This window comes from Patiria miniata, unplaced genomic scaffold, assembly GCF_015706575.1.
Source record: "Patiria miniata isolate m_02_andy unplaced genomic scaffold, ASM1570657v1 HiC_scaffold_29, whole genome shotgun sequence".
NCBI classification, from domain to species: Eukaryota; Metazoa; Echinodermata; class Asteroidea; order Valvatida; family Asterinidae; genus Patiria; species Patiria miniata.
In genome coordinates, this window is record NW_024037068.1 from 14,354,384 (window position 1) to 14,373,939 (window position 19,556).

Sequence of the window (19,556 nt, forward strand, 5' to 3'; positions counted from 1 at the left end):
GGTTTCATCCTAATGTTAAAAAAACAAAATTATAAATGCAGGATTTTGTAAGTGATGGTTTAGTTCATAAGTACGACTATTTGTCTCATGCGTTTGAAAATTAATGTTTAAGTTTTTGGATGATCGACTTAAGAAATATTTATGCAAGAAAATCTAACACCATAGCAGTTTGTGTAGGCTTGTTCTCGAACTCGTACGTACTCAGTACTTTTTTCCGTTACGTACTCGTACTCATGGAAATGTACTCGTACTCGTACCCGTGGCAAAGTACTCGTACTCGCACTTGTGAAAAAGTATCGACTGCAACACTGTATGATATTCGTTTATACCATTATTGTTCACACTCAGAGCATATCGCTAATTAATGACATTGTGTTTGTTGATACAACCCTATACAGACGCGGCGTCTATCCCCTGGTAAAATTGTCCAGGAGGACAAAATTACCCAGATGAAAGTTTCCTTCTGACCTTCTTCATGTTATTTTGTCCCCCCCCCCCCTAGTGTTGCCGCGGCCCGTTCTTCCAGTATGTTGTTTTGATGAATTCACTCCAAAGGGTATACATTTCGGGTTTGTCTGCCCTCCGTGAAGCTATCACAATGAACTTATGGCCTTTCGCAGAAATGGCAGCAATCGTCTTCTGCAGATTTATTGCACACGTTGAAAGCCATATTAAAAAAAGAAAAAGAAAGACGTCTTGGTGCTACACATCACGCGTTACAAATAGAGACACATTCACCAGGCGGACCCATTTTCTGTTTGGCTAGGGGACAGAATATTAAGCCGTGTACGAATTACTTATGGCTACGGCTTGAAATCACACACAAGTATACGGGAGGTTGCTGCAGCCGCATGTCAAGCTGTAGCCAAGTAATTCGGACACGGTCTAACCTGGAAAGAGACAGCATCTACCAGGTGAATTTGCCCACCCTCGGACAGATTTACCGGGTCGCAGTCCGGTCAATCCGTCCGGGGGGGGGGCTAGATTTATTAGGGGGACACAGTGGCGGCGGAACGCTTTTCAAACTGGGGGGGGGGGGGGGGGGCAACACCAAAAGGGGCATTTGCGCAGAAAAAGGGGCACCTTCCATCAGTGTGAAAATGGAGGAAAAGAATACGGTCCCGTTCATTTCGCTATAAACCTATGTGAAGAGGAACAAATTATGAATACGTTTTCCATCTTGCTTATGTATTTATTTTACCCATAGTTATGTAGCAAGACCATTTTTTTTATCGCGAGAGGGGCACTGTTGCTTTTGATGGCCAGTTCAGTGACAATTTCATTCGCGTGAAGTGCACTATTATTTTGAGGGGCACAATTTTATTATTGCGAGAGGGGTATTTGTGCTTTCGAGGGTTAGTTTTCCATTTTGAAAACTTGTGCACAATTCTCTTCTTCATGCGAGAGGGGTACTTGTGTTTTTGAGGGGAAGTTTTGCATTACAAGAGAGGAGACAATTTTATTTGTAGCGCGATCATATGCTTTCATGTGTGTGCGTTTGGGGGGCAGTTTTGTTTTCATCTCGAGGGGGCACATTGACAGCGAGAGGGGCACTTTTGTTGGCCGTGGAAAATCTGGGGGCAAGTCCCCCCCCCCCTCCTGGTTCAGCCGCCCCTGGGGAACAGAATTACATTACACCAACTGCATAACGGGCAACCAACTGCAAATCCATGTCTTGAACCAAGGCATTCGTTGCACGCTTCTCACGCGTGCCAAACTATACGCCTGATTTCTCATTGGTTCATTCTTATTTCAGTACAAAGATGCCGACTTGTTCTTGAGGTTCATGGAGGATTTTGAAAACTACGGGGACGTGATAACCTCCTACCTGGACGACAGGGGACACGCCCCTCTGACCTTGAAATCCACCACTAACTACCGTAAGTTTCAGTAATGCTGACGTTTAACTCTATACTTAGCCGAGGTATAGAAGTGGGACCCCTACATTTTCTCCAAGTCTCACTGCAACGAGTCTTTAAGATTTAACCTTCATAAAGAGCCAGTTCGAGAGAGAAACATAGTAGTCAACTTTGGCTGATTGGTGACGTGTTCTGCGTCTGCGCACCAGTAGTAAAACCGGTCCAATATAGGTCTTACGTTGACTTTAAGACACCATTTTCACCATAGTTCATACCGAACGTTCATCTTTTCCACAGAGTCAATCTATGAGGTGGTGACAGGCGGTCAGGAGCTAGTTCATGAATTTAGCGACTACTCCACTAAAGTTACCATTCCAGGGACGGTACTCGCAAAACAAGGTAATAAACATCGTCCCCAGTACAAAGGGGAGAAAACTGCTTGAATCCTTATTATGCTCGTCCTTACCACCCTATCCAAAGGTGCAAGTGACGTCTAATTTTCTTTGAGCTCTGATTGGACTGATTTTTGTACATCACGTGAGCCAGGATACTTTCGTGGGCGGTGACGTGTGACCCGTGCGCACGGCATTCTGCGTTTACTTGCTAACGGCAAGTGTACCAGCAATGCTTTGCGGCGTCAGCGTCTCCTAGACATGATTTTGCAAAACGGATCGGCGGTGAGGGGTGCCCTATATAGAATTTGGATGGGGCGGTACGGTGAGGATGATCGAGTGAAATGGCAAAGATAAACGCCCTCAGGGGGCGACATTGGACAAACTTACACATAATTCGGTTGTGGTTTGAATTTTAGGGTTAGTTATGTTGGAAAAATTTGTAAATTGTGAGTTAAGAGCGGCTTTATTTGTTCCCTCGAAAAAGTGTCTATAAAATTTACCGGTATTTAGGTGGAATTTACCGGTATTGCTTTATAATAACTGCGGTCGGACAAATACCAACGTTTACTAGTGTGGCATATGGTCACAAGCTCACTAATATGTTGTTGTTATTTGATTGACAAGCCTGCAATGCAAAGTTGCCGACTGAACACACACACAATCCACTTGATATTGGCGATTTAGAGTGCACTTTGCAGAGTGTCAGGTTTTAAAGTTTAACAACCACGTATCATAATGGATGTTAAATACCAACTGGACACGGCCCGTAACACAGGCCCTGCAGTTTGGAACAGTTAATTAACAGATGGTTGTGTTTCCTGTGTAATTACAATATATACTTGTCAACCATATTGCAACCTGACTAATTTGTTTTATTATTACAGTAGGTTCCACGAGGAATACCAGTGTTGCAACTGTGGTCTTCGCCTCAACAATTGTGAGCCTGTTTCCTTCACAGTCGCAAAATTCCAAGTAAGTGATCCCACAATTGTTGAATTTAGTAGAAAATACATTAGTTTGCACTCGAAATAACGAGTCCGAGTGCACAATAAGCTCTGGAAGTCGTTCAAGATGATCCCTGCAAGAGCTGAAAATGCGACGCCGAAAAATGCGACGCCGATGGCACATATGGAACACCATACACCAAAAGGTCAATTTTCGGGACAGACAGACCGACCGACCGACCGACCGACCGACCGACCACCAAGTGACATGTAGAAGCTCCTGCCAGAGGTTGATGACATCTTTGGGGCTGTGGCAGATGTTTCTATTTTCACCTAGCATGCCAGACTATACAAAACTCCTGAATGAGATTCTTTGGGAATAACACATTTCTGGAGTCTGGATGCTGATAATTACCCGAGCCGAAGGCCTTTTAAGTTAAAAAAAAAATCTAAATTTTTCGGTCAAAAAGTCAAAACGAGTCAAACATTATAAATTTCCAACGATTTTATTCAACAATTTTACTTCAAGTTCTACCTTTTCCTTAATTTATACGAAGATTGGCTTTAGGACCATAAAATACTGACTCGCTGCTAGTATTGCGCGTGCCTACGTGAGGATTGTAAACGTACAACCATTGAAACGGCAAAAGGCACCGGATTTCATAGGAGTCAACATTTCATATGACACTGGAAATGTGTTTAAGACAAGCCAGCCGGTGTTAGGTATATACGAATACTGCTTAATTGGCGTATAAATTTCCGTACAAGGACCGGTGTGTGTGCTGCCACCAAGCGTTTCAGAAGTCAACCATTGACTTATGTTTTCTTCTTTTTATCTATGCATTACGGCAGGATCCACATTGACACCCAGAACATCAGTTCGGTTCTGGTTTCCTGCAGTGTATTCCCCACCCCGACCACCGACACCTTCGCCGACAGCGTGTCGATACAGATGAAGAACGACCCCGTGCTGCCCAATTCCACCTGTTCATTCTTGACATACAGCAAACTTGATCGGTAGGCTGAGGAATTTGTTATGTCTCAAAATATAAACATGCACCTTCACTGTGCAGCTCACCTGGTAAAGGTGTAAAGGTATTGAGGGGGCGAACCTGTGTTCACATGAACGGAGTGCCCATCTCTCTTTCGTTAGCGATCGGGCCAGACTCATATACTGCTGTGGGGGGATCGCCACACCTCCTCCACAGCGAGTCTGTTACCTTCCCAGCATGCATTGAATAATGCCGGTACCCATTTAACACCTGGGTTCAGAGGAGTAATTGAGGTAGAGCGCCTTACTCAAGGGCACAACGCGCATGACCACGGCGGGGCTTGAACCCACAACCTCACGATCATGAATCCTGTGCTCTACCGCTAGACCAACCGTCCCCAGCTTACCCAGAAAAGGCTGAAAGAAATGCGTGGTGATACATAGGTGTTTGCGTGCACTTGCCGGATTGACTAATGCATATTTACCAGTGTGCATGGTAGTCTTTATGCTAATGCACATGTTTGTATGATTTGTCGTTTGCCAGAGTAAAGCAATTGTATCTTGGCAAGAAACGTCCAGTTACAGTTGGTAGAGTCTAATACTTGAAACGCAACTGTAACTTGGATAATGTGCAACACTGTCCCGGACGTAGCTTGTCACTAACGCATCTATTTGCCTTTGTCGCCGTCAGTGTCTGGAAAGAGGACCTACAAGGATGCCAGAAGCCGGTCTTCAACGACGATGGCACGGTGACATGTCATTGTACCCATCTGACGACATTTGCCGTTATAGGCAAGGTGAGTGGGCCTACCATGATAAAGCAAGAGCGCGAGTAAAATCCACTGATCTCTATATACAGACTGGATAGCGGATATGCATGCAACATTCACACAGTAGACTTTGCATATTGACCAATTCGCCCCCGGTCTCACGAAGATGGCCGCGTATAATAATGTAACGAAAATGCAAGTCATGATTAATTTCCAGTTAAGCACACTTTATTCTTCACTCTGATAAGATACAGGTTCCTTTCATAAACTTAATTGATAGGACTTACGGAAGATAAGAAGATAAGTTTAAAGTTAATAACTTGTATTCCAATGAGAAGAATTAATGCCAATACAGTTGACTGTGTACTGATAATAGGTCCTACGATAATCTAATGGTAGAATAACTGCTAAATGAAATGACTTGTGCAAGTTTAATTCATCGAAGCTTTATAGGTCAAGACGCTATAATTATTATGAATAAGAATATTATTTGGCGCAGTGGTTTATGGCCAATCAGAGCATTGCAAGAGACATATTGTTATGATGCGCTAGCTCCTTGCGTTATGTACGCGCCCAAACGCTATAAAAGACGAGCCAAGTCGGGGCTCGGTGTTCAGATCGTGACTGGTTCTGGCCCGGTGAGGAACTTCACATAAAAGAAAGAGCGCGTCGTACTCAACGTTCGATTGCAATGCACATTGGCGCTCCGCCTCATCGTTATCCACATAGACATTAGATTATACGCATCGGGCGCAGTGTGTACCAACAGTATTGGAAGATAATACAACCGTTATTATTATTTGAAGAAGAACACGATCTCTCCAGTCAGAATTCTTGTCTAGTCTCTAGTCATCTAGTACTTGAACCAGTGATTTCGCGCCCGTTACAATACGAACGTTCTACGTGTAAATACGCGCGCGTTGTATCAACAGTTGAAGCGCATTTTGGTCACGTACACATATTATGATGTTCTAAAAGGAACACATTTCCGTAGTGATTATAATTTCAAAAACGCCGAAAAAGTGATTTGCGGCATTATAAAAGTAACCACTACGTTAGAAAAATTGTAGTAAACCTTGGTCAGTTGGTCAGTGGTGGTGGCCAAAATATAAGTCAAGTGAGCCGCGACGTTACAAAAGAAATCAAGCTGTCTATAAAAACGGCAACTTGTCCTTTGTAGATCACCAGCCGGTCTCACCAATATGGCGTCAAATTCGTACATTGTGCGGCTCTTTATTAGCTATCCAGTCTTTATATAGAGATCAGTGGTAAAATCTCGTTGTTGGGCTATATAGCGCCCTCTAGTGTTCACATGAGCAGGTCCCAATAGGTGCGTTCGAGTAGCTTCTCCATGTATACACGCGGTTAACACTCGATAAAGCCAGGCAACGAGGCTTATCGAAAGGTGCAGTGTACTCGCCTGCATTCTTGTTGTGTCATTGCAACCAGATCAATACTTGCTGGATTAATTAGGAAGATATGCTCTGCTCTGCTCTGTTCAATTTATCACGTGAACGTAAATTGCATTACGTTTGAGTCTTAAATCTGTACATAGTATTCAATTTAATTTCCCGCTATCTTCAATCGAGCCACGAAATCGTCCCGCTACGTCATTGCAACCGGGCAGCTACCAGAGACCCGCTCGCGAGCTTCTGAGGTATAACACCGGGGCAGACACGAGTATCACGTGGTGTTTAATCGAACGCGCTCGCGCAAATGTTTACTTTCACGTGTAAGTTATTCGAACACATCAAAAATTATTTCGCTCCGGACCGTCCTCGGTTGTGCAGGAAAGCCAGCATTGCGAAGGTCTGGGTGACCGTTTTAGCCGAATTTCGGCTAAATTTGACAGATTTTTTTTTTTGAAAAAAAAAAATGGTTTGACAGAAACTTTAGCAGAATGATTTTTTTCAGCAGATTTCTAGCAGAATTCTGTATTAAATTGAATTAAATTTTCAGATTTTTTTTTAAGAAAATTGTGTAACATGTACATCATGTGAGCACATTGTTTATAACGTATTTCGTGTTATACATGTACAAGATGATTTAGCAGATTTTTGTTAAATCTAGCAGATTTTTGAAGTGCATCTAGCAGAATTTTGCCATTACCTTACGGTCACCCTGGCGAAGGTATAGGACACCTGAAATTAACAATGTGAATGCGTATCTTGCATGCACTGGCAGTGAACAGTGGATCACTTCCTATATGTATCCAATGAGATCTCAAAGAAATTAGAGGTTTACCAGCTCACTCGGCCAGGGTGGTGGGAACGAGGATATGTTGTCTTGCCACCTGGCCCTTTAAAAGTGAATGACTACATGTACTCACAATTTTTCACAGCCGTGTCTTGTCCATCCATGCATGCAGCCCACACGCTGTCCATATTGACAGCACGCCGAGACGTCCGTTCCTATCATTAGCATTCACTTCGCATCGAATCTCTCTCCAGTGTTTTGAATATTAAATTAAAGCCAATGCATACGTAATGATCCTTCTCGTCAAACAGTGTTCCCAATGTCACTGTCCTATTCCAACTCTCCAGATAGGTAGAAAATTAGAATTAATTTCACGCCTCGAAACAGACGAATGGTGTTACGTACGTAAGGGCCTACGCCTCCGAGACGTGTACGTGCATAAAACATATACGGGTGACGTACGTCAGGGAACCGGAATTATCATCCTGCCTGCACCAGACTGCAGCATTTTCCTGCGCTTTTCGGCGCCCTCATTGGCTCTCAGTGCGCCCATTTAGGAAAATTTGGTATGGAATAGAACCATTGATATCCATATGAAAACTGAACAGCCCATTGGCTGTATGAAGTGAAGTCACCGTCCGCCATATTACGACTCCAAGAACAATAGATTTGTACAGAAAGATTTTTAATGAATGTAATTAGTAACATCATACACTTTTTACTCAACGATTTTGTTGGCCAAACAATAATTAAAAAAAGTTTACTATACATTAAGATGACTCTGTTAAATTAAAAAGTGATCCTCAGTAGATCGTTCAGGGTGGATACTACTAGTAGTCATAGTATAAAGTTGCCATTGACTCCAATGATAAATAACCCGGACTTCAAATAATTCGGAAAACTCTCACAACTTTCCAAGATGGTCATATCACGGCACATATAACACCACACGCATATTCAGTGGCCTACAACCTTCATTTCGCCCTTATTTCAGACATTACACCAAACGGATCACGATGTGATGCAGAAATTAATATACATTCTGGCCCCAACTTATAATCATGCAGAAGGCCTATACACAACCTAACTGGTATGGATTGATAAAGCTACCAAATGGCGCATTCCAAAAAAACCACTGCCCAAAAGCTATTCAAGTTCACTCTTATGTTCTCTTGAATACGTTACTAAAAAGTTAAGGAATAAAAAAAATGCTTCAACAATAACAGGAATGGTTTCGCGGCATTTTGATTGGACTTTCAAATTGGGTTCGCAAGCACGTGGAAGCAATGCAGGCACTTAAATTATGTAAACCTTCACTTTACTTTGGAGGAAACATCTTTATCGTGTTCGTGTATAAATTTCAAATGACCGTAATAAAAATTGGTGCTTGCTTGTACATGTAGTTAACTTTAAATCAATTTAAGGCCCACTTTCCTTGTTCTGCTTACAATAAGCAATTAACGGGACGGTCAGCTTATTTTACGGACAAGCAAAAGCAGTTCGGCAGGTGTGCATGCGTACGCGTTCGTCCCAACTGAGCATTTTGTAAGCATAAGTTGCTGGCGCATGTTCAAGCACTGTAAGCACAGATAGTCAGGTGGCATATGGTCGGAATCGTGACCGACTGGTCCAAAGCACCAAACTTGGCAGATAGATTCTTATAGCCCTAGAGAAGATATTTAGAAGGGGTGACACCTGAAATTCTTTTGGGAAGGGTGCCTAATTTGCATAAATCGTTAATCCCTGCCGTGTAATTTATTTATTCCAATGTTTGGGTATATTTTTCTTTTTTTCTTTTTTTTGAAAAGTGTATTTTGGTGATTCTACTTGCATACTACTTCAATAACATTTTGTAAAACATATTAGTGACTAAATAATAAGGAGGACATAGTAAAGAACCAAAATTGCTACTATTTTACCCTAAAGTTATGCGCATTTACCTTTTCCTCAGATTTCATCAACTAGTCTCGCCAAACGTGGGTATTGATGAGCTTCAAATTCACAAAGTTACTTTCTGGCATAGTTACCCTAACAAAAATAAGTGGGAAATCAAGTGAAAATTGATAACATCTTGAAGCTTAGCCCAAAAGACCAAAAAAAGGGGAGAAAATGTGGTGTCCGTAAATTGGGCTAGTACGGGAAGGGTGACGTTGGGACTTGAACAAGTTCAACGAAATCCCCCTAAATAAGAGAATATTGTTGTTTACAATAATTTTGTCTACGCCAAAACGTTTTCTCAACAATAATTTTGGGAATTTCCTTGAACTTGTTCCAGTGTTCCATGTTAGGCAACCCTTCACCTACTTGTTAGCCTAATTTATGGACACCTCGTTTTTTCCCATTTTTTGTTTTCTGGGCTAAATATCACAATGCTATCATTGTTCACATGATTTTGCATAAAGTTTTAATAAGGTAACTGCACCAGTAAGATACTTGGTGAATTTGAAGTTCATCCATGCTGATGTTTGGCAAGACTAATAGATGATATCTGGAGACAAGGTAAATGCGCGCAATTTTAGTGCATTATAGTAGCCATTTTGGATCGTTACTATGTCCTCATAATTATTCAGTCACTTATATGCTTTGGAAAATGTTATTTAAATAAAGATATGTAAGTAAAATCCCCAAAATACACTTTTCAAAAAAATAAAAAAATAAAAATATACCCAAATATGGGAATAAATATATTACACGACAGGGATTAACGATTTATGCAAATTAGGCACCCTTCCAAAAAGAATTTCAGGTGTCACCCCTTCTAAATATCTTCTCTAGGTCTATAAGAATCTATCTGCCAAGTTTGGTGCTTTGGACCAGTCGGTCACGATCTTGACGAAAATTAGATCTAAGCCACCTGACTAAGAATAGCGACCGTATTTAGGAAATTCGGTGATTAGAAGAGCAGTGAACTTTAGCCAATTTCTTCTCTTCTCTCTTACAGTACAACACGAGAGGGAAGCTACCAAATGTCCTTCTGGCTTCGATGGTTTTATACTTGGTTCTGATAGCAGCGACCTTTTGCCTTCTACTTTATGCAAATAGGTAAAGCAGGAAACCTTTGTGGTGATCATTTTTGAGGCAGAGTACAACTAATGCTGTTTGGAAACTTTGGATAGACTATATAAGGCAATTGGATCAAGAAAAATTAAAAATGCAATCGCCAAAATATTGTGAAATATCCGACTTAAGTAAATAGTAGGATCAAACGTCCTGTAAAATCATTGCGCCTGGCAAGCTTTCATTTTCAAGAAAAGAGGAATTAGCCTACCATTATTTCCTAGCAAACCTATATGCTTTGCGTCCAGAAAACTGAAGATGCATTTTCGAAGTTTTCTCAACTTGTGTAATGTCCACTGAGCTGAAACATCAACAGGTAAAGGTTTTTTGACATTCTTCTTTTGATTTTGAGTGATGTTATTGTGACACAAACAAAATACATGAACAGCAAATGATCCTATATGCCTTTACAGTTATTTCGTATTACCACAATATTGCAAACTACAGAAGTTACTGGGCCATGCTTGGTTGCAATACTCCACTGAGAAGCTAACGTTGAAGTTCGTTCAAGTCACAAGGGCGGATCCAGAACACAATTTTTGGGCAGGGGCCGAAAATAATTTTGGTCCCCCAAAAACTTAGTAAAAAAAAATACGGCGTTGGGTAAAAAAGTTTGCATTCTTGATGCTCTGTGGTGCGGTCTGAGGCAATTTTAACATTTTTTTTTAAGGGAAAGATGGTGGTGAACGCAGTGCCTGCCTTTATTGCGACGTCACTTTAAAAAAAAATTGGGTTTTTTTTTTGGGGGGGGGGGATGGCCCCCTTTGGCCCCCTGGATCAAAATATCATTGTTGTAGTCGCCCTAAATACGTTGAGGGCGTCTTTTTTTGTTGTTGAAGATTACCAGCAGAATTATTGATCAACGCAGAAACAATGTTGGGACTTATTCGTTGCTAAAACGTATTTTGACGGATAAGAAAATCAGAAGTGATTTTTTTTCTCCAAAATGTCTTTTTTTCACCTCCAGAACATTTGAATCAGATCGTGCCTCAATAGTGCTGTGTTTCCTAGCAACCCTTTTAACCGGTCATATAACGCTTGTTGCAGGAGTCTACGCAATAGATAACATGGTAAGAATTGTGACGTATGATGGCAGGTTGGGATAGGTTGGGTTGAGGTGCATGGTGTGGAATGTGTTGGGTTGGGTTGGGTTTAGTTGGGGTCATGGGTTGGGTATGGCTTGGGTGGGTGGGTTGGGTATGGCTTGGGTGGGTGGGTTGGGTTGGGTTGGGTTGGGTTGGATTGGGTTGGCTTCGGTTGAGTTGGGGTCGTGGGTTGGGTATGGTTGGGTTGGGTATACGAGTTTGTTTTTGCATTCAGTAGGGACGTTGAACAATAGAGGACAATAGGGTCCCCGATTCCCGAGAGGTTTCCAATTTGGATTCCACGGTGTACAAAACATAATGGGAGGTCTTCCTAAAAAGTTATAGTACAAAAAAGGGACAATAGGGGGTCTCCGATTGCAGGCAAATACACACTTTGGGTTGGGTTGGATTGGATGAGTTTGGGTCATTGGTTGGGTATGGTTGGGTATGGTTGGGGTCGGTTGAGTTGGGGTCATGGGTTGGGTTGGGGATGGTTGGGGTGTTTGTTTTTTTTTTTGGGGGGGGGTTAAAATTAGGTTGGGTTTGGGCTGGGCTGGGCTGGACTGGGCTGAACTGGGATTTGTTGGGACTGGTGAGGTTCAATTGGGCTGCATGGTTTGAATATGATTTGGCTGGTTTTGATAGGTTGAACTGCGTGAGTACAGGTTGATTTTAGTTGGTTTTGTAGTCCTTTATTTTAACAATGCACATTATTGGCGCTGACGGGTATACACATTTTCCTTTGAATATGTTGATTTCTAATTTGCCGTTTTGTTCTAATTTCTTTGTTTCCAAATTCACTTTGCCAGGATGCCTGCCGCGCAGTAGCCTTACTCCTCCATTACTTTCAGCTGTCTTACTCCTTCTGGATGCTGGCCCAAGCTGTGCAAATAGTGCTGAAGGTGAGACAGGGAGTAGGCGCAATTACCAAACTTGCGCTCATTTTAGCCGAATGAAGACATCAATCGTGATCTTACACAAAAGGTCGTTTGTATCACCAAAAAGAAATTACTGGTCATCAATCCACTGACATTTGTATCCCTTTCACGGATATCTGATTTTTTTTTGGGGGGGGGGGGGAATTTAGAAGTTATCCCAGACATGTTCTTGTATGTGACACTGCAAAGTTTTGCGCTCAATACGTATGTATACCGACCATTTAGTTTTCCAAGGTCTGCGGTACCAGTTATCTCTTTCAAGAAATAATATGAAAGAAAAGGCAAAGCATTGTCGTAGCTCATCGGCACGGTTCATGTTCTTACATTCCATGCTCAAGGTTTCAGGCGAGTAAATAGGCCCGCAAATGCTCTTTACGCCGGCCAAATCACGATGTGCATGCCCTCAATTTTGTTCGGCTATTGCAGCATTTTGTTGACCATGAGCTTGAGGGTTTGTTTAAAAAAAAAAGGGGGGGTGGAAGCCGTGCAGAGGGATGCGAGCTCGTATTTCTGTGAAAATCTGATGAAATTGGGCCCCACAATTGCTCCATTTTGCAATGAGCGCAGGCATCATTATTTAAAATGGCGATGGACTCCCAGGACTACTTTTAGGGCTGATAATCTTTCGATGGAATATCCTCCCAAATGTCATAGTTTACCCCCCCCCAAAAAAAAATTGATGAAATAAGCTTTAATTTGATGCGTGTCTCAATTGGAGAGTTGTGAGTATTTTTCCTGAATTTGGGAAGTGGGCGTATTTATCACTATGGCCTATGGCAGTTTATTTACAATAGTCTGCAACCTCAAGTAGAAGTGTTAGCCCGGCCGGGCACCAGTTAAACAATAAGTAGCTCACAATAATTTGCCGGCACCAGTGCCCTTGAATAGGGCAGTACGTACAAAACGAAGAACGACCTTGACTTTTTAAGAATATTTTTTAAGTTTCACGTTTTTGTCCTCTTTTTTTTTAGATGACGTACAAGACGACAGAATCCGGCACGGTTGCTCAGTTTTTAGCCCTGGGGTGGATCACGCCGTTGTTTGTCGTTGCCGGCACAGCAGGGATTTATGTTGAAAGCTACGGCCGAGGCAACTAGTAAGTTTTCGATCAGCCACTTTAAAATCACTTCAATTATCATTTAGTAGATTAAGTGCCAAAACGATTTAGGACAAATCAAGGGTGCCAACTTATAAACATGTCAAATCAAGAGTGTCTAAAAGATTCATGTTCAATCAAGAGTGTCTTAAAGTCAAATCAAGGGTGCCACTGAACAATTTAGGTCAAATCAAGGATGCTAAATTAATTCAGGTCGAATCAAAGGTGCCAACTAATAAACATGTCAAATCAAGAGTGCCCAAATGATTCATGCTCAGTCAAGGGTACCAAACTGATAAACGTCAATTCAAGGGTGCCAACTTAATTGATGTCACATCAAGATTAATGCCAAATCAAGGGTGCTAATCTGATTTCAACTTCAAATCAAAACCTCGAAGGTACCACACATTTTTATTAAGTCGTAAGTCTGGGAAACTGATTACTGTCTTATTGATTGATTCCTTTGCAGCTGTGCACTTCCCCTTGGCTCGGGAATTTCGTATGCAATCATTACCCCCGTGGCACTAATTGGATTCGTAAGTAAATCCACATGGCATGTGTTCATATATAAACAAAAGTTAGCAATAGGCTGGTGGAAACTTCACTACTTGCCTTTTTATTTTTTGCCGTTTCATATGCGTCAGCCATTCCTGCGGTGGCACCATGGGCCGATGTCATGGTGCTGCTAAATAAGCAAACGATTTTCTGCTAACAGAACCTATGTCTATTTCAGAGAGACCGTAAGCAGTAAGCACAGCAAAAGGCACGCCTACCTCAGAGGACAAAATTCTTAAAGAGGTTGTGGAATCCTCGAAGACATTTCCGTCATTTTTTGGGTATATGTAGCCTAAGGTGTGATGAAATAAAAACGACTATTGTTTCTGTCATGAAATGAGTACAAAGGGTACTTTTGAGAGCTATTTTTCAGGTCCTGTTTCGACCCGAACGTGCAATTTGTGTAAAAGTCGTCGTTGCGGGCAGCAAACAAAACACAGTAAATCGTGACGTACTAAACAGGACTCGTTTATGGGAGTCCTGTTTATTACGTCACGATTTACTGTGTTTTGTTTGCTGCCCGCAACGACGACTTTTACACAAATTGCACAATCGGGTCGAAACAGGCATGACAGGACTTGAAAAACAGCTCTAAAAAGTACCTTCTGTATTCATTTTATGACAGAAACAATAGTCGTTTTTATTTCACCACACCTTCGGCAACATATACCCGAAAAATGACGGAAATGTCTTCGAGCATTCCACAACCTCTTTAACTTAGTGACGTAACAATAGAAATCTCCATGCGCCCGCGACTGTTACCACACCCACACCATGAAATAGTGTTTAAGGTTAGCACATCTTTCTGCTACATTAAGCACAACTTTTCTGCTAACCGCTAATAAGCAGTGTCACGAAATTGGGCCCTGGCTCGCACTCGTCGCGCTCAGGTAGTTTGCACGCACTCCGGGCTCCTTCGACCAATAGGGTCGCCGGGATGCACGCGCGCCCAGTCTTAAATAACGCGCGCGGTATGCGCGTGAGCGTGGTACCACCGCAAAAAATGGCTCCAATGCTTTCTGACGAATTCAGCATACTCTTTTTTAGTTCATCATTAGTAATTTGTGCATTTTTACTGTGCATTACTTTTCGGATAGCTGCAAATGATGGACTTTAGCTTTAAGATGGATCAATTTTGTCAATTGTTGCTTTTTTATACCAGGTAACTGCATTTGCTCCATTTTTTTTCAATTAATGGAAGGCAGTACATTTCCTGTGAGAGGCAACATTCTTAGATATACACATGTTGCAAACTATTTTGAAACGAAAACAGTTCAGAAAAAAAGGTTTATATGCTAGTCATCGAAACAATGTCTTGTAATTTCCAAATAATATCAGAGGTAGAATTTGGCTAAATATGAAGTCTAAACAAAATGAACCGATACATTTTTTCTGGGGTGTAAAGTGTTGTGTTTGAGAAATCAATAAAATATAATTAAATTCCCTGTTTTTATTATAACTCAAGGCTTTTGTTCCTTTTTTTCCCCAGACAAATTTTGTATGCTTATTCTACGCATTTTACTGCTACTACGGTTTAAAGAAAACCGACAAAAAGTGCCTTGGCTACATGAGCAGAATCTTGTAAGTACCGACAGTATTCTTTAGTTTCCCGGCAATTTTCGCCTGCAACACTTATTCGTTTTAGACAATCTGCAGATCGAACCAACTGCAAATGCCTGCAGAGTTATTAACAGTCCCTGTGAAGACAACTTCTTTATATTATTGAAACAGATATGGACCAAGTCAACACAATCACTACATGTGACTGTGCGTGTGTTTATGGTGTATATCGAGGACACACACGTGCAACATCACCGAATTATCGAGGACAGAAACCGAATTGAGGACTCCTCGGTTGGAAAACGTGTACTTAACCAATGAGAGCCGTTTTGTGAAACATTTAGAGTATAAGCAAAGGAAAAGGGAAGAGGAACAAAAGAACATTCTCGATTTACACCATAAACGAACGTGTGTGTACATGTATAACATACACCCCGAGGACAGATAGACAAAGGGGGAACAACAGTTTCTTTGTTGTCCTCGAGCGTTTATCTTTTGTTGGAAACGGTCTCGATCATGAGTGTGCGTGCTTAGTCTATCGGAGAGTGTTACTTGTATTATTGCGGGGACAAAGGAAAACACAAAGTCTTGTCCTCGAGAGTATAGTCAAACATGACTGGGTGGTTTCACCTGTACAGAGCGCTGGAACCGAAGCCATGTTGGATTATTGCTGGTGTGAAAGGGGTGCCCAAACTCTCCGTGTTGGACACATGTCTGACATGGACATTTTGGAAAGTTTGAAAGGCGCTTTAGTGTACACAGGGTTCCACCAGTGCATTTGCAGTGCATTGCTAACCACAGCTACACAAACAGACGTGCGTTTTGTACATTTGGGTCCTCAAGAAGTCACTTGAGGATAATTTGACCAAAACACAGATGTTCAAAGATTCCTACACATTGCAAATGCAACATCATTACATACCAGTACATCAGTATCCCTGTCAATATATAAGTTTGGTAGAAGAGCATTCCATATCGAGTACCGTAGTCTGATTGTTACCATGTCCGACTAATGGTAGGCCTACATGGGTTCACACCTTGATAGGGACCATGGTGCTTGTGTCCTCAGGCAAGACACTTTACTACAATTCCCTCCACACAAAGAATAAATGGGTGAAGGCAGAGACCAGACTGTGCAGATCTCAATGCTGCAAAGAATACTTGTCTCATGGGTAACAATTGTAAAGCACTATAAGACTTTGTTACGTAAGCGGTGAATATAAGCACTGCATTATCATTATTATTATTCTGTGTATTTTCTTTTCTGTAGACCCAACATCCGTGCATGCTTGATAGTTCTCCCACTTGAGATCTGCGAGTGGGTATTTTCCGCCTTGTCCATTGAGTACGAGGATGTCATCTTTGATGTCTTCTGGATACTCTCTGCTCTAGCAATGGTACGTACACACGCAGTTACCCTTCACATTAACCAAAATACACTGTACATTTGGAAAGCACGGTTAGCTCATATATTGGATAGTAAGCTCATACCCAATACCTAACCAAATCAATGTGGTGATGGCGGATAATTCTTAAGAGCCGTCAAGACTGCTCTGTACATGCGGAATATTTACGCATAGATCATGGTAGTAATTTACTCACAATAAATTTCCCATAATGATTTATGAAGCTAGAAACAAGAGTACAAGCAAATTAGATTGACCAAATGTTGGACCTTGAGTGTAGCTATGCATCAAGTCCATCTTATGGTAACAATCTACAAAATAATATTCTGTAGTTCAACCTTAGCAAATAATCATCACGATGAGAGTGCCCCAATGTGAACTTTTTATTTAAAATAGTGAACACCAGATTGCAGAGAATAATTTTTAAGGCAATATTTTAAGGTGTGTGTGTGATAATGATGCAATTTCTTCTCTTTTCCACTTTGACAAAATATTCAGAGTATACTCATTCTGCTCTTCTACGGGATTAGCAGTTCGGAGGTGAGTGGCACTCTTCTGTGCTTGATCCGTTGAAATTGTTAAATTGAATCCCTCTATAAATCCCTCTATAAAGGCCTTGATCTTTTGCACGGCACCATGATTATTAATCTTATTTGATGCGATACTTTAACAAGAACCATGGCACCGTTTAATAGCCACAAAGTGTCTCGAGGTTCTATAGTAGGACAACCCCATCACTAGTCCTCACAAAACCATCGCAAGTCATTCACAACTCATCCAGTTCAAGTTCCATCACAAGTCATTCAAATGAACTGTGACAAAGACAATCCTTTGTTACCTTTCATCCCCTGCTCCCTGTGACTTAACTTGTGCTGATCTAGACTACAGCACTGTGATATCGGTATGTATTATACGTTTTCCCCTCCATGGAGCAAGGTTGTGGAGGAATATGAGAAGCATTTTGGACCCTGCTGCTGGCAGCACAAGAAGAGCTCGGCGGTCAGGGACTCGCCCCGGCCGGGCTGGCGAGACGAGATCAGCCAGATCAGCCAGTACCGGGAGGCCAGCTCCATCCTGAGAGACATGGACAGCACGGCCACGGTGACGGGGGCAAACGGCACCACCACTGATGGCCGAGGAGGCAACAGCGCCGTGGCGGGCTGCAGCGGCATCAACAACGGCGGGCTGGAAGTGGATGACGTGCTGGCTCATGGCCGAGAGCTCAACGACGTCTCGGGCTCCAACCACCTTGCGTCCAGCCTCTCCTCCTCCTTCATGTTAAAGGTATAGCTTTTGGGGGTGCATACCTACATGTATGTTCCCCAATACATGTACCTATGTTCCCCAATACCTATTTTCCCCAACCCTAACCCTAAGTCTAACCCTAACCCTAATCCTAAGGATTTTGGGGAAAATACATGTAGGTATTGGGGAACACTGGTACTGGGGAATGTCGGGTAGACGCTGCTTTTGGAACCGCTCTGGAGCTACGGGAGTGCGGCCTAGTGGTCAGGGTTCCTGAATCATGATCACAGAGGGAGTTCATATCTAGGTGCTGGTCATTTGTTGTGTCCTTGGGCAAGCCTCTCCACCTCCACTTGCCTTTCTTCAACCCGTATGCGGCAGATAGGAGAAATATTTGGAAGAATTGTGCCTTTGAGTTTGATTAAGCATGGAATTTGGCACACAGTCCAAGTACCAGTATGTCCACATTTTCAAAATGGCTGCCATACAGCTTATTATTCTATCTTTATTTCTTTTTCAAAGGACAAATCTGTTATGGTCCTATAGCCGAACATCTTTCTCATCACATACTCTGACTGTGTACCAAATTCCATGCTTGTATCATAATTATCAATGGCACAATCCCATCACCTATCTGCCATACTACAGAAGTACAGATTTCATTTGCTCGTAGACTTTGTGCAAATGTATCCAAACGTCGCATATCAAACCAACTTTATCGTCATTATTTGAACTCTCCCTTCACACAGACCAAACTCAAGGTGTTCCCACTCCGCAAGAACCAACAGCCCCCGTCCACGGGGGCCCAGTCACCGTCGGCCGCCAGGCAGGGCCAGGACAACCACAGATGACAAACATTCGACACCTCGTCAGCGCCGCGCTCCATAACCAACCATGCTCCAAAGAGGGCGCCGTCACCCTCGTCATCGCCATCGTTATCAACAGTGCCACCAAAGACGGTGTCCTTCCAGCTGCAGCCAATCATCATCCAGGAAAGGGAGAACGTCAAGACCGAGGTGTCTGTTTATGCAAATCTATAGAATTTCTTTTTTTGGAGGGGGGGGGGGGGGAAGGGGAGACGACCGGACCCGAATAACAAAAGATTGACTCAATTCATGACAGTACCTTTTTTGCCTCATTGATTTTATGTCCCTCTACTTTTTTTCCCCTACAATTTGTTATCATTTCGAACTCAAACTGTAACGGAAGTTTTTCATGAGCCACAACGTAGCATTTCCACATCAACATTGGAACGGCTTGCAAGAACTCAGCAGCTTTGAGGTTCTAGAACTTGTGTGTGCATTCTACAATGGCCATTCTATGTACCTAAATGGAAAATGGTACATTGTTACATCCACTAGACACTTTCAAAAAATTTACAAGGAAAATGATAACAGTGGAAACACGAGTCAACAAGTAACAAGAACTTTGAGTGTTTATGAAATATCGGCGGCGTCTC

The 19,556-nt window shown here is 42.2% G+C and overlaps 1 protein-coding gene across 1 annotated transcript in view; it reads left to right on the forward strand.

Moving 5' to 3' along the window:
* LOC119735548 (adhesion G protein-coupled receptor L3-like) overlaps positions 1-19,154 on the forward strand; it is a 52,533-nt gene extending 33,379 nt beyond the window's left edge. The window contains exons 6-20 of the mRNA XM_038209283.1: positions 1,757-1,880; positions 2,157-2,258; positions 3,139-3,226; positions 4,051-4,215; positions 4,881-4,986; positions 10,097-10,197; positions 11,180-11,282; positions 12,107-12,199; positions 13,207-13,331; positions 13,801-13,867; positions 15,376-15,467; positions 16,717-16,843; positions 17,351-17,392; positions 17,789-18,136; positions 18,847-19,154. Coding sequence (XP_038065211.1) covers positions 1,757-1,880; positions 2,157-2,258; positions 3,139-3,226; positions 4,051-4,215; positions 4,881-4,986; positions 10,097-10,197; positions 11,180-11,282; positions 12,107-12,199; positions 13,207-13,331; positions 13,801-13,867; positions 15,376-15,467; positions 16,717-16,843; positions 17,351-17,392; positions 17,789-18,136; positions 18,847-18,948 — 1,785 coding nt within the window. The 3' untranslated portion in view covers positions 18,949-19,154. The remainder of the gene's footprint in view (positions 1-1,756; positions 1,881-2,156; positions 2,259-3,138; positions 3,227-4,050; positions 4,216-4,880; positions 4,987-10,096; positions 10,198-11,179; positions 11,283-12,106; positions 12,200-13,206; positions 13,332-13,800; positions 13,868-15,375; positions 15,468-16,716; positions 16,844-17,350; positions 17,393-17,788; positions 18,137-18,846) is intronic.
* Positions 19,155-19,556: the final 402 nt, after the last annotated feature.